Consider the following 15,378-nt stretch of genomic DNA (forward strand, 5'->3'; position numbering starts at 1 on the left):
AATGTGTGGAGAGTGAATCGATTGAATTGAGTGAAGCGATTGGTTCGAGTGTATGACGTCGTATGTGACGTGTATGATGCAAGTGTATGACTCGATCATAGCAAGTAGGCATCTTTTGCCTGCTAATAGGGTCGATGTTGCGTCGACAAAAAGAGTACTTTATAAGATGTATATAGGTGTAATATTAACTCAAAATATTGATAATACGGCTAATGTGACCATGTAATATTTTAATTCTACTAAAATAATAACACGTTAATTATTTTAATTTCGAGTTTCATTCTCAAAAGTTATTACGACGTGGAAGAACAAATAAAAGTTTACTTCAAAGGAAAATATATATGTAAAATAATTATCAAAACATTGATAAAGAACTTTTTACATAATCACAGCGTACAACTATTCTGCTTCACAACTATGTTCACAACACATTATGTGTCAAATGAAAACAGTCGTATAACAAAAGTTCTTACTACATACAATGGATAATAGACTGTCATTATCTTTTCCAATAATCTGCTCAAGAAACTACATAGTACGGGAATATGTAATAAGTAAATTACTAGTTACAACTATCGGGTTTCCTTTCGAAAACAACAGTCACAAATACAAATGTAAAAACAAAAGAAATCGATATTATCTGTCGCCCATTTTGGTAATTACAAATGGTTGACAAATGGAATCAATGAAATGGATATTTTGACATTCAACATTGACGTAAATAACTTAGTTATTGACGTAAGCGATATAGAAAATAGCTCCTATCATTTATTGTTACGTACCTCGAGCCGTGTTCTTACCTGCAGGCTATTAAATTGATAACGAATACATACCCTCGTAAGCCCTGGGGTCCTCTGAGAAGGACCAAATAATTGTAGTCATAAAGGCCGAAGGTTTTGAAATAGTTTGTTCTAATAATCAACGAAGGTACTTTTAAAAGTACCAAAACTTTGCCTGTCAATTTAATTCAAACCTTTGCGCCGATTGAGAAAAAAAGTATTTTGTCTATGAACTAGTTCATTCAATTTCGTGAATAGGTGGCTTTAATAAAAAAGAAATATGTGTCACTTGTCGTAATTTGTCATTTTATTGGTAAAGATGGTGCGCACACGGCGACGAGGTAAAAAAAAATCAAGTTAATAATCGAATTTCGTAGTTTTTCATACACATTATTTTCAGAAATCGCAGGTAATATAATAATAAACAACATGACATAGTTATTTTATCAATTTCGTATCGATATCGTTAGCAATATGAAAGCAAACTTTTTTAGTCCTTTGCAAAGGACTTTAGGTGTCATGTCCGGATATTTTTCAAATACTTTTTTAAATTGTTATATGTGATTAAATCATACCGATATAGACTGACTTGCTTACGTGATCTTATTATTAAAAAAAACTACCGTCTTCATTTTATTTCCTTTTTCCTTCTAATGATGATCTAAACTGACACCATGAATTAATTTCTTTCCTAATAAAAAAAAACCTAACGTACTTCCAGAGGGACTAATCACAAACTACATCAAAAAAACTAAAACTCGTTACTTATTTTATATTTAAATATGTAAGTATATACACATATTTATGACTTACAAATATGTATGTTTTTTAATGAAAAAATACATAACCCTTTATAATAATAATATTTTTCAGATTTTACTAAAAGTAGTGACTTAAACCGGGAGTCCTTCTGGAAGAACTAAAAAAAAAACGTAATTTTTTCAAAAATGTCTTCTATTCATCCTTACATAGGTCTCCACTTAATTTGAACCCGATCGGATAACTCTAACACTTTAAAATTTGTACTTGAAGTGCTCGGCCTTTACGACTACAAAAATTTGGTCCTTTTCAAGGTACCACCGTCGTTTATTACTTCGAAATCGTAATTATGCTTCGGCGTTACGAGGATAACACGCGTAACATAAAAATCAAGTTCCATACCGCGCAACGTTACCAAAACAATGTAATGTAACATTTTATATACTGTCATTATTGTCCAAATAATGTAAGACTTAGGTTGGGTTTTCCATATGTATGAAAAATACATAATGCATGCCTCAGTTTTCCTGTTGCGGATAATTTTACTAACGGTTTTAATTTCGCTGCCTGATATCGTTAAAATTTCGTAGTCATTTCAATGGGTTAAGGACGAAAGTGAGAACAAGTATTTTTCGGGTAAGAATTATATGAATCAAGGATCGAAAATACAATGATTGTATATGAAACGGAAGAAGGTCTTTGCCCAGGACACTTTAATCTAGACAAAACAAGTTCGAAAATACTCGTACTTCATAAATTTATTGAAAATAATAAATACATTAAAACATCATCATCTGCCAGCTATCGACGTAAGATATTTTTGTATCGGTATATTTTATTCGCGCACGTAAGACTCTTCGTTTAGTTTTTACAGAAGCTTATTACTTTGCGTAAGTGGTTGGATGTTCGAATAATACACGCAGAGTCATGCAAACTAGCGCTTAAGATAACCTATTGTTCCCTTCTATAACATTACACTATCCAACTCACCTGTTGACTAAGCCTGTCTAATCTCAATGTCATGTTAATAGAATCAGACTCGCTGAAGTATACGGTGTACCCCCATGCGGAGCCACACCATTGGCCAGTGGGGGGCGATGGACTCCTCTCCACTATGGTCATGTGACCGTCAGGACACCCATCCGCGGTGAATGACACGAACTTCCCCACTGTGAATGTGTCGAATGTTAGCTGAAACAAAGAGGAGTTTTTGAACATAAAACGTGGATGAATAGGCCCTTTTAATATTTCAGTACTTATGCGTAAGAAGAGACGTCATTATTGGAACTAGGAGCAGAGGTCGTTGGATTCCTTACGACTCTATCGTGCGATGAACGTCGTTCTCAGATTAGTAATTTATCTAATGGATACATTATAAAATCTATCAACACTGTTGTCATCATAAGTGATACCTCCACCAACCCTCAGTGGAGCAGAGTGGTGGAGTATACTCCATACCTCATCCAGTTGATTAAGAGGAGGCCTGTGCCCAGTAATGGGACGTAAATAGGCTGCCTATATTATATTCATGTTAACTATACTTGAACAGGTCGATGCGTGATTAAATATTAAATAAAGTATAAAAAAATACCTTGATAACGTCGGGAAAACAAAGTTAATAAGATAATTATTTTTACCTTATTTGACATTTAATCACGTATCGAACCGTTAAAAATAATTCCCTATGATGAATAATTAATTGCGTTGTGGCGTTGTAATCTAGGTACAGTATTTGCTGAGCTGCTGTTTCGGAATTATTTATTATAATTCTATTGTTAATTACTAACTGCCACTTAACAATATGTTATTAAATATTTTCTCTCTTTCTTCCTTTTTTGTATGATACATTCCGTACATTTTTCATTTAAGTACTGTACTATTCGTAATACCCAGTTAGTTCGCTAACAATATTTATAAAATAAATTCTTTTATTCTATCAGCGAAGTTATAATGTAGAACTTAGTAACTCCGAATATATTCGATTCAACCTTTACTTAAGTAAGAAACAAAGTAACAAACTAGGAAAAGTAGCTATACATTTCTTTTATCATGTCAACATCGTTTCGAAATTACAATAACTAAAAGTGTGACCAGCTTTAAATATTTGGAAAGTTTATATTTCAAAAACATTATAATTATCACTTTTTGAAACCATTGTGGATAGATACTGCCCGACCCGCTTCTAGAATAAGAGAACAAAAAAGATTAGTTGGTAGGTATTTAATTATTATTTATTTTTATGTACCTACTTCTTACTCAATTTGATTTTTATTTTGCCTGTAAATTCCCATCTGCATAGACACAAGGGAAATAATATAAATAAAGTTATATAACACAATGCGTACCGTAATTCTCTACGTCCATAGAATTTGGAAACTAGCACTTATTTACGAAACGGTTAGAGTTGCTATCCAAGTTTCCTTAAGTTGTCGAGTCTCCCATTTCTCACAAGATTTTCCTCGTTCTCACATAGAAAAGGAAAACTTCGTAATGAGGATTCAATTACCATCTTAAACGGTGTATGTTGGTTACAGATTTTGTTCAAAATCTTTAGTTATAAAAATATTTTTTGCAGATTCACTTTTTTGAAATATTTAACGAAGACAAAGCTAAAGTGTATTAGCGTTAGTTTCCCTTGTAGAGCATCTAAACATTATGTCTTGCCAACTTAATAATCAATTAGGAAAAAAAATACAAAGTTTAAAAAATATGATAAGACTGGGTTGAAAGTAACCCGGAGTTCAAGATGACACTGTAACACACTCCGGACACTATACAAAACTAATAATTAAGTAATTATAGCCCATAATAACGGGTTCTTACCGCGTTTAAATGGGGATATGAGACTCCCACAAAAAAATAATTAAGTATGTTGTCCTCTCTACCAGTTGCAGTGCCGTTACCGGGTCCATGTTGATACTATAATACTTCTTATTTCTGTATTTTTACAACACCACAATTTGTACGAACACATGGTTGCAATAAAACATTTCTATTTCTATTTCTTATTCATGTTACCTAACACGTAAGTGCGAACGTGTCTCATTCCGTACGTTCTCTCCCTTACTCATTAGCGGTTTACGGCCATTTAAGACTAAAGGAAGACCCAGAGGGGGTAAAGTCGGCGCCCGATACGAATTTGCGCGGGGCGGGGAGTTACCGTTTCACATTATTATTTTATTTATTTATTTTATTTTTTATTCTATGATTGGAGTAAGACTTCAGTTGTTACCTGTATTATATCCCCGTAGTTACCCCCATTGGCAGTGAAGTTGAGATGGCACACGAAAGGCAGATGGTCTTCTCTTGGTCTTCGCACCTCCAGCTCATACGTGCGACCCACGTCTCCATAGTACGTTCTGTTGCAGGCTGAAATAAAAATATTTTTATGTAGAACTATGCATGTATGAACCTTGTGAAGACATTCGTAACTCATGCCCAAATGGCTGGTATGAAAAGCGGTTATCAAAATATAACCTGTAGCCACAATTGGTATTCATTATGATGAAGACAACTTGCAGCCACTTTTGGTACGTATTCGTAAGATAGACATTATGACTCCGTCGGATATTATCGTCGCGTCTGCAATTTTTGGCGAAACTGATTTGCACCTATTATAATTGTCAATATTACGCAAATCACTTCAGCAAAAAAAAAAATTACAGGTACGTCAAGCAAAGTCAACCACGTCATAATAGTCCAACATGACAGAAGGCACAAAATCCGTCTTTAGAATTTTAAGACATGTTTGTGAAGATATTTAAACAACTGAAAGACTTCTATAATTTTATTCCAACCCAGCTTAGCAAAGAAGCGATCTTACAAATCAAAGCCGTCAAAGGCCCCTGACATGGCTCATGTAACGATTACTCACTTACATCAGTAAATAGTAACCGGGACCAATGGCTGGCTTAACGTGCCTTCCGAAGTAGGGATCATCTTACTTTCCGACAATCAGGTGATCAGCTAGTAATGTCCTAACCAAACTAGAGATCCTCCGGATCGTGAGTCCAACGCTCAGCCACTGGACCACAGAGGCCGTAATTTTAATTAGCTCCTCGGTAATTTCATAAAAATACTGTTATGCAACTTCATCTACGAAACAAAAGACGTTTTAAAATAAACTAGAACACTTTTTATATTCATTTTTGAAAACAGAGCGATAACTCAACCCGCGATAAATAGCAGCACCTGTATTGTTAATCCTTTCACTACAAAAATAAGGAAATGAGAAGGAAAAAGAGCTGAAAGCCGCATACAATGGGGAGCCGCCATATTTTTACAATCTTTTTAAAAAACGCCCTTTGTCTGTCCTGACAGCACATTACATACAGCATTACGAGACGAGTGCTCACTTTTCCGTGGAACATCATTGTTCTCTTAATGTCCTTTTGTTTTTGTTTAGATACCTAAAGTGAGGTTCGCACTTGGACGTTCACTTGCACGGTTTTTGCCGCTCGTGTAAGCTTCGTTTGTAACGCGTTCTTTTATTTATTATGTGAAACATTTGGTGTACTTACAGTAGTGAATTATGTTAAGGAAAGAAACTAGTTTATCATCAGTGTATCACTTGAAGGAAAAGTTATGTATGATCGATATGGGTAAAAAACCAACATCAAAAAGTATTTTATTTTTTACATATTTCCTCGCCTTATGGTTATCTGGAAAATCTCGCTATAAGCGATAATGCCAGTAGTTAAGACTCTTTTTAAAGATTTCCTTTTTAACTACTTCATATTTTTGTGCAATAAAGTATATTTGTATTGTATTTTAATTTTTTATGTTACTTTAAGAATAAGTAATCCTTTAATTTTAGCATTACTCTTTGAGAATAAACAGTTTTTCTATCTGTCTCCTAGATATACTTTTTAAGTCACCCGAACGTGGTGGTACGTGGTCGTAATATTCCTGACACAAGAATGATAGTTATTCTTAATAGTAAAGTGCATACGACTGAATTTCCATAGTAAAAGGCAAATTTAACTCCTAAAAAATATGTTACACAGGGCGCCATCGGTCTAAGCGTTTCTTGAATAGGCACCCATTTAAAAGAGTTCATACTCTTTAAACGCACCCGGAAACCCGAACCCATATATTTTTAAGGCTCGTTTTCAGCCGGCCAAGGTTTTTTCATTTTCCCCAATGCTTGGCAACGTGAAACAAATGGACCATTCTGTTGAAGTAATGACATACTTAGACACGCATGCGTATGCTACAGTGTGTGATCGTCTTAGGAAAAAACAGTTGTTCGCATTACGTTCTCATAATTTATTCGTAAACTACGAATGGCTATGGCGTGATAACTTTTCATCCTCTTTGCCACCTTGTTCGTGTTTTCTGTTAGTTTAGTTTTTTACAATACAGTGGTTTCGTAAGGTAAAAAAATAAGGTTTTACTTTGGAAAAAAATGAAGCATTGTAAGCTCCAGTCTCACATACGCATTAAAAAAATATATATTCAGTCAGGCAAATCTGTGTTGTCTACGGAAAAGAAAATCAGTAGATATAAGTAGGCATAAGAATCAGTAGAAATTTAAGCCAATGATTTTACCTAAGATAGATTTCTATCATATTATCGAATAAATAACACACCTAAATATCCATGTGTACCTAGAGTAGCGATACAAGTATAATTAATGCTAACCCAGACACAAAGAGAAAAAGCCACATCACAAAAAAAAAGAGTCTCATTTGTGTGATATCTAATTTTAAAACTCTATAACTTCATACATTTGTCTTCTTTGCCACGTTTTTAGATTTTTATTTATTTGTGTCATGCGGCGGTTCGTTAGGATGAAAATTAGATTCTGTTTTTAGTTTGAATTTTGTTCTGCAATAAAAGTTCATAAGTATTTACTGCGCTTGTGTAATTTTTACTCAAAATAAACTACAAATACTTTTATTTGCATAACATAACATAAACAGTCTATAAACATCCCACTGCTGAGCACAGGCCTCCCCTCAATCAACGTGAGAGGGTATGGAACATTTTTATTTACATACACATTACAAATTATTTTATATAATAAATAGAATTATATTATATATTAATATAATTTGAAGGGACAAATTGAAACGGGTCTTTTCTGGATTATGGAACAACAACAAAAGATTACTTAACAAACACTACGACAAAAATAATATTTACGATATTTTTATTAATTTATCTTAAATGCAGTTTTCACTAACTTACTTGGGTCGACCATTTTAGACGTCGATACAAATATGGCTCACCACCTGTCACGGCCAACGTGGTCCAGTGGTTGAACACTGGGCTCACCATCCGGAGGTCCTGGGTTCGAAACCCGGTGGGAACATATCACAAAAATCACTTTGTGATCCCCAGTTTGGATAACACATTACTGGCTGATCACCTGATTGTCCAAAAGTAAGACGATCCGTGCTTTGGAAGGCACGTTAAGCGGTTGGTCCTGGTTACTACTTACCAGTGTCAGAGTCACTTAAAGGGCCTTTGGCGGCTCAATAGTAACCCTGAGGCCAGGGTTCATGAGGTTGGTAATCCACTTCACAACCCACACGATAAAAGAAGAACACCACCTATCATGTTGGTCTAGCAGAACAGTCAGTGAGTAGTGGTTACTTTTAGTTCATCTTGTGATGGATGTACCTTCGACTATCCCGATTGAGATATATACAGGGTGTTAGTGACATCGTAACGAAAACTTTGAGGGATGATTCAGACCATGACTCTGAGTCGATATCAAGTGGATTTTTCCGTCGCAAAAATCATGTATTTTTTTTTTTAGTTTTTTTAAATTATTTTCAATTCTATACTTTTGCGATGGAAAATTCCATTTGATATTATCTCAGAATAATCAGATGAATCATCCTTCTCAGTATTCGTTACGATGTCACTTACACCCCATACAAGTACATACAGTAGCCATACAAGTAGATATGGGTGTTAGTGACACTGTAACGAATACGGAAGGGGATGATTCAGACCATGATTCTGAGTTGATATCAAGTGGAATTTCCTGTCAAAAAATTCATGATCTTTTTGTGTTTTTTTTTAATTATTTTCCTATCCATACTTTTGTGACGGAAAATTCCACTTGATATCAACTCAGAATCATGGTCTGAATCATCCCTCAAAGTTTTCGTTACGATGTCACTAACACCCAGTATAGTCGTGGGCTTATATTATATTTTGACATTTTTATGCATGTAATTAAACCGTTACCGACTCCGGCCCTCGTATTACACAGTGCACTAATGGCTCAGTAAAACAGGAGGAACTAAACAGAACGACAAATTCCCAAGCAAACACCTCCGAAGTAGAACAAGCTGGGAAAGTATTTGCGGAGCTCAGAGCACATAATTGAGACATCAAGACGACGCTATTAGTACGTGGTGAAGTTTTCTCCCAGTACGAATGGAATTGTTCTTCCGAACTCCCTTTGAGAGGTAAAGGTGCTGCCGAGTATTTCGAAAGGTGTTTTTGAGTTTTCAGATGGCGGTGTGGTAGAAATGAATCTACAGTATCTACAATGATATATGGGAATGATCAGACTAATTCGATATTTTCTTTGTTTTTCTTTTTCATCTTTGGAGTGAATAATCATCCCTACCAGTTTAATCGAGAATACGAGAATCAAGTCGAGGCAAAAGATTACAATATCACCTTAAATGCAATCTTTTCTGTTTGAAAAATACAATAATAAGTTAGTACAAAAATACACGAATTTTGCGACGGAATATTCCACTTGATATTAACTCAGAATCATGAGCTCAATCATCTCTCAAAATTTCTGTATAGGAAAATAAAAATGTTCTCAAATGTAGATATGTTACAATGTTATACATAAATATAATGCTTTTATAACCAATTGCTAATCCAATCTAATATTCAATCAGCACAATTGATATCAGTTCATCCTATTATTCAGAGAACTGGAGACGCATTCTACTCTGATGAATAAATCATCCTATTCTAATCTAGTAGACAAACCGAATGGAAATATTAATACTGATTACTAATGTAAGCCTCGTTTACTGAAGTACTATTATGTTGTTTTTGTGCTTCATATAATCTACAATACGAGTAATATGTGATTGTTTATAACAAGCAATCTCCGGATCTAAAAAAGCGTTTCTTTTTCTATGTACTTAGTATTAAACAGAACGACCAATTCAATATAATTAGGGATCATATTACATTAAAATAAAGATAACATTTAAAAATACACTCAATGCGCACCGCGGTAAGAATTAATCTGCCAAGAACGTCAGCTAGTGTGATAGTGTTCATTAGCATAGTGACGTATCAGTCGAGATTAGGTCGAGCAATTTTTCTCTATCTAACAGTAGCTAGGATACTCCTGAAACCTGTTGTGTACTTCATAGCGGCGGCCCTAGCAAAACTATGTAAGTGGTGCGTGACGTTACATTGGCGCGCCTCAAAATACAGTTTTTTTCGATTAGTCTACGGCCACCGGAATCTGGGTGGAAATCTAGTTACTCCCCTGTAAATCCACGGCTGCCAGCCAGGGTGGTCCCGTCTTCGCTGATTTTGGCGCCCCACCTAAAACGACGCCCGGTGGGATCGCACTGTTCGCACAGCCCTACGGCCGCTAATGGTATTTCATAGTCGCGAGTTGAAAGCTAGTATTCGATAAATCAGTGACGCCTAATTAATTTGCTGCGAATCAACCCATATATACGTACAAATATAGATGAAATCATAAACGCAAAGTGCTTTTCAAATTCATTTTTTTGTTGATTATAAGCCCTGACTATTACGTCATTTTAAAGTAGTCATACCTCGACAAATCGGATGAAAATGTAGATATACGAGAAAATTTCATACCACTAGGCAGCACATTAGTGTATGCATGACCAAGTATAGGTTGCCTTTAATCAAATTTTAGCGCCCACTAATTCAACCACTCAATGTCAAAGTACATAGGTTTATATCCTGCAGCAATGGGACGCATTAATTCTATTTAATCAGGCCACGACCCAATCAGTGACCCTAAATAGCACTGTCAGTTAAATTTTCATACACATAGTTCATTGTATTATGGATAAAACATTACCTATACAAACAGAGACATGCTGACAAATCAAATGATTATGATTCTGCTTGTTAGACAGGTGGACTAGTCATTCGAAATCTCCTAATCAGGACGATTATGTTCAACCTTCAGAGATTTCTTGGTCAACCAAAGAACACTTTGTTTGACTGAATTCTGACTGAAATATTTTTCGGTTAAAAAACTACTTACGTTGTGGATTTTTTTCTTGGCACTTTAAAAAAAATATATCAATATTAAAAGAGATCCCGAAAAACAGTACTTAGAACATACTTATAGGTTCATGAAGATGATGCGTGTTAAGTAAGGGATAAACTGCAGCATGGCTTATCAAGCCAACTCGCTCTGAACGCTCTTACATCTCGCCACACGTTTGAATTTACCGCGCATCGCTCAATGCGCCACGCCTTTGCATCTAAATGAGGCTACACATCACCTTCTAAAATTTCCACGAGGAAAATGAATAGCAGAATGAGTTGCAGAAACTACATAGTACCGGCAGTTCCCCGGGAATGTCAGCAAACATAGCCACGTGTGGCACTAATTATGTGCAAACTTGTCGGATGTGACGCAGTTGCATTAGTAAAATGGAATTTATGTGTGCGCTACCTTAATGATCGTCCTTGTCTGCAGTCTTTGTGGGGGAAGTACATTTATTTCAAAGTTATACATAGCCATGGAGAAGTCGTTAGTGTTACACATTCGTTTAGGAAAAAAGTTAAAAACCTAAATACACTTTAGAGAATTGATAGACAAGCTTTAAAACAATAAGCTACTGATCAAAATATATTCAAAACCTCAAAATTATTGGCTTATTATAAGGTTATTATTAAGAAACTAAAATAATAAAAACTTGTTTAGATAAATTGAGGTTATTTTTCTTTCAATGCATCTGACGGCCTCACAAAGTAATGACTGTCATAAATTACTTCTATCATCTAGAACCAAGAACTAAAACAGAATAGAAATAAGAAAATAATAATCTGGTCCTTTGATTTAATAAAAGGCAAAGTACAAAGTAAAAAGGCATGTTCAACCGAAGAGAAATCTTGAACGAAGCTTTATGAATACGCTATGAATCGCAAGGAAGATTCACTAAATTAGAAGATGTATTGTGTTAGGGTTTTGTAATTGTTACTTTTATACCTTTTTTATATTTTTAGCTCAGAAACAACTAACCCCCCACACTAGCGTCTTTCGAGCGTCGTCGTCGTGCCAGCGTCCGCGGAACGTCCACGCGACGTCGACGCCGCGGCGACGCGACGCCAGCGCTGGCCGGCGGCCGAACGCCCAGCGTGCGCTGCGCTAGCGTCGCGTAACTGCGGCTCCTGTCGCGTACAATCAGTGTGAAAATGGATTCCGACGAAGAAACACTGCTGTTGATATTACTGATCCAAAAATTACGCAAACGAAAAAGGACACATCGTCGTCAACATTGGGAACATCCTCTGTGTAGTGCTAGAGTTCAGGAAAGCGATTATTTCGTATTGTATTGTCAACATATAAAAAATAATAAAAAACACTTTTATGATTATTTACGGATGCCAAAACGAATATTTGACGAACTATTACAATTGATACAGAACGATATAAAATATCAAGATACCCATTTGAGGGTTTCTGCGTCACCTGAAGAGAGGCTTATTATTACATTGAGGTAAGTAAAAACGCAATCTTTAAATCACGAAAAAAAAATTGTTTTTATTTAGAAAACTTACAAGAAACTAAATCACAGATTGATTAATAGAATTACAAATCAAAATACAAATCAAATCAAATAGAATTACAAATCAAATCAATTGCGTTGTGCATTGTACTTGTTCGCAAAAAACGTTGAACTGATGCCGCGGCTACGCGACGCCAGCGCCGCGCACGCTCGGCGTTCGGCAGCCGGCCAGCGCTGGCGTCGCGTCGCCGCGGCGTCGACGTCGCGTGGACGTTCCGCGGACGCTGGCACGACGACGACGCTCGAAAGACGCTAGTGTGGGGGGTCTCTCATTTTTCGCTATACGAATACTTTTTATTTAAAATTATTATCAATCTTTTCTCATTGGGGTTGGTGCAGACTACGACATCTACGTCGAGGGCCGTGGGGGTCTAGCTATGAACTATCTAGTTGACCAATATTGGGAGGGCTGATTGCATCCTTACACCAAAACACAAGAGAGTGCCCAAATGAGCTTAATGTCTAAGGGAGCTGAGAATTACGTACTATAAAAATATGTTTAAGTTTCCAGTGTTAGTAACCAACCTACAGCTGAGCTGAATCAGTGCAGTTGATGAAATGAGGTTAGTGCCTAATCTTTTCTTCTATCGTGTAGGTTGTGAGGCGGATTACCAACCCCATCAACCTTCAGGGTTATTATTGAGCCGCCATAGGACCTGGCATGACTCATGTAACGACTACGTACCTAGTGCCTAATATTAAACACACGGTCTACATAACTGTAAACATCGTGTAGAAAATTTACAGAAGTAGTTATATGTTGGGAATTATATGCAATATAGGTATTTGTCCTATTGATTGAGGAGCTCGGTGGCGCAGCGGTAAACGCGCTCGGTCTGCGATTGTTGAAGTTAAGCAACTTTCGCAAAGGCCGGTTATAGGATGGGTGACCACAAAAAAAGTTTTCATCTCGAGCTCCTCCGTGCTTCGGAAGGCACGTTAAGGCGTTGGTCCCAGCTGCATTAGCAGTCGTTAATAACCACCAATCCGCACTGGGCCCGCGTGGTGGTTTAAGGCCTGATCTCCATAGGGAAGGTCCGTGACGTTAATGGGCTGATGATGATGATAGGTATTTTTCCAGTCGATATCTTCGTTTGTCAAATAAAACCTTTCCCCTGTAGTACAAGTAAATCGTACATTCTGGAGCTACTACACCAGTCGTTCCACTACCATGCAAACAGGCAGTAAAACATGCCTACACAAACAGCGTTATCTATGCATATACAGGGTGTTAGTGACATCGTAACGAATACTGACGGAGATGATTCAGACCATGATTCTGAGTTAATATCAAGAGGAATTTTCCGTCGCAAAATTCATGATTTTGTTTTAGTTTTTTAAAATTATTTTCAATTCTATAATTTTGCGATTTAAAATTCCATTTGATATTATCTCAGAATAATCAGCTGAATCATCCCTCTCAGTATTCGTTACGATGTCACTTACATCCCATACAAGTACATACAGGTTAGCCATACTAGTACGCATGGGTGTTAGTAAGACCGTAACGAATACTGAAGAGGATGATTTAGACCATGATTCTGAGTCGATATCAAGTGGAATTTCCAGTAGGAAAAGTCATTTTCAGTTCTATACTTATGCGCGAAAAATTCCACTTGATTTCAACTCAAAATCATGGTCTGAATCATCACTCGAAGTTTTCGTTACGATGTAACTAACACCCTGTATACGCTGCGTGACTAATGACAATCCGTTTTGTAAACGGTGCCTGGTAAACTTAACACCTTATTAAACAGAGCGTGGGTTTTTTGTTAATTGCGGCTATATTTTGGGGTAATGACCACGTACGATAAAGGAGAAAGCTCGTTTTCAGGTAACACTGTAATTAAAGAAGGTTTATTCGCCTGAGAGTTCGGACCGCCATTTGGAATTTTGTATGGGAATGCGTAACGAGGATTGGCTTACGTAAAATTTCGGTTGATGTTCGCACCTGTGTAATGTTGTGGTTGAATAAATTCGTGTCGTGATTAGACGAAACAAAATTTTATTTTTTTACATAGAAACAAAAGTTCACGCCTTTTCCTTTTGGGGTAAGCACAGGCTACGATACCTACGGTTTTTTAGAATCTTACGACGAGCGCGGTGGCAGTCTAGCTATGAACTATATATTATGTCGTGGCCAGGTCTTAGAATTGATCATTTCATGATGTGCTCGATTATTTAATGAAATAGAATATCATTCGTTAGGCACGTAATAATATAGTTTGGCCAGATCAATGAACACAAAACCTTTGAGGATATAAGCAACTAAATGCATGATTACTACATGAATTATGGCCAAACGTTGGCCATCATATCGTAAAATTAGTAGCATTTTCCACCGGTAGTGGCACTGGTATCGATTATATTTTAAAACTTGATTGATTCTATGATATTACAATCGATGAATCGATGTAATTGTACAATTTTCCATATCGATCAGGTTAATAATTTTGAACGTAAGAAATTAATCGACTATTCGCATTTTTATTACACCATATAACATGGACACCGCCTACATTAACGATATGGCATGAAATGGTTGAACACATCATGAAATGATCAATTCTAAGATATACCCACGACATATACATAAAAGTACAATAAAATATTGTCAAAATCCTAGATCAAAATATTTATCCTATAATTTCCAAACTGTTGAGATAACAAGAAGGCATTTCCTATCAGTTCAATTTCCACGGGATTATTAGGATAGCAAATATATTTTTTCCGGAATCCGGAATTTAATTTCCTGTGAGGAAATTCCATAATAGGGTGGTTTCTAATAGAATACCTAATATCGGAATAACAGAAGGATTACAGAGCTTATAGCGTCTAAAGACCGGAGTCATTCAAACGCATTTTTAATATGTCTCCCCTTAGAGTTTGCTGACGTCTGTCACAAAAGGCAAGGGGGGTTTTGGGCGAGGGGGACTGTCAAGCATCTTATGGCAGCGGAGTGGCTGTGTCAGCGGTCCAAGTAACCCGGGTACCATCGTTATATAATATTCATCCGAGCAATGCAGAGACGACCAAACATATTTGATGTTTATGGACCT

General features: G+C 36.3%; 1 protein-coding gene across 1 annotated transcript in view; it reads right to left on the reverse strand.

Moving 5' to 3' along the window:
- The window catches only part of LOC126371947 (uncharacterized), a 77,553-nt gene that overhangs the window by 13,290 nt on the left and 48,885 nt on the right, over positions 1–15,378 (reverse strand). Inside the window, exons 3-4 of the mRNA XM_050017413.1 lie at positions 4,771–4,907; positions 2,529–2,729 (exon numbers count right to left, since the gene is read on the reverse strand). Coding sequence (XP_049873370.1) covers positions 2,529–2,729; positions 4,771–4,907 — 338 coding nt within the window. The remainder of the gene's footprint in view (positions 1–2,528; positions 2,730–4,770; positions 4,908–15,378) is intronic.

The sequence above is a fragment of the Pectinophora gossypiella genome, chromosome 13 (genome assembly GCF_024362695.1).
Source record: "Pectinophora gossypiella chromosome 13, ilPecGoss1.1, whole genome shotgun sequence".
NCBI lineage: Eukaryota > Metazoa > Arthropoda > Insecta > Lepidoptera > Gelechiidae > Pectinophora > Pectinophora gossypiella.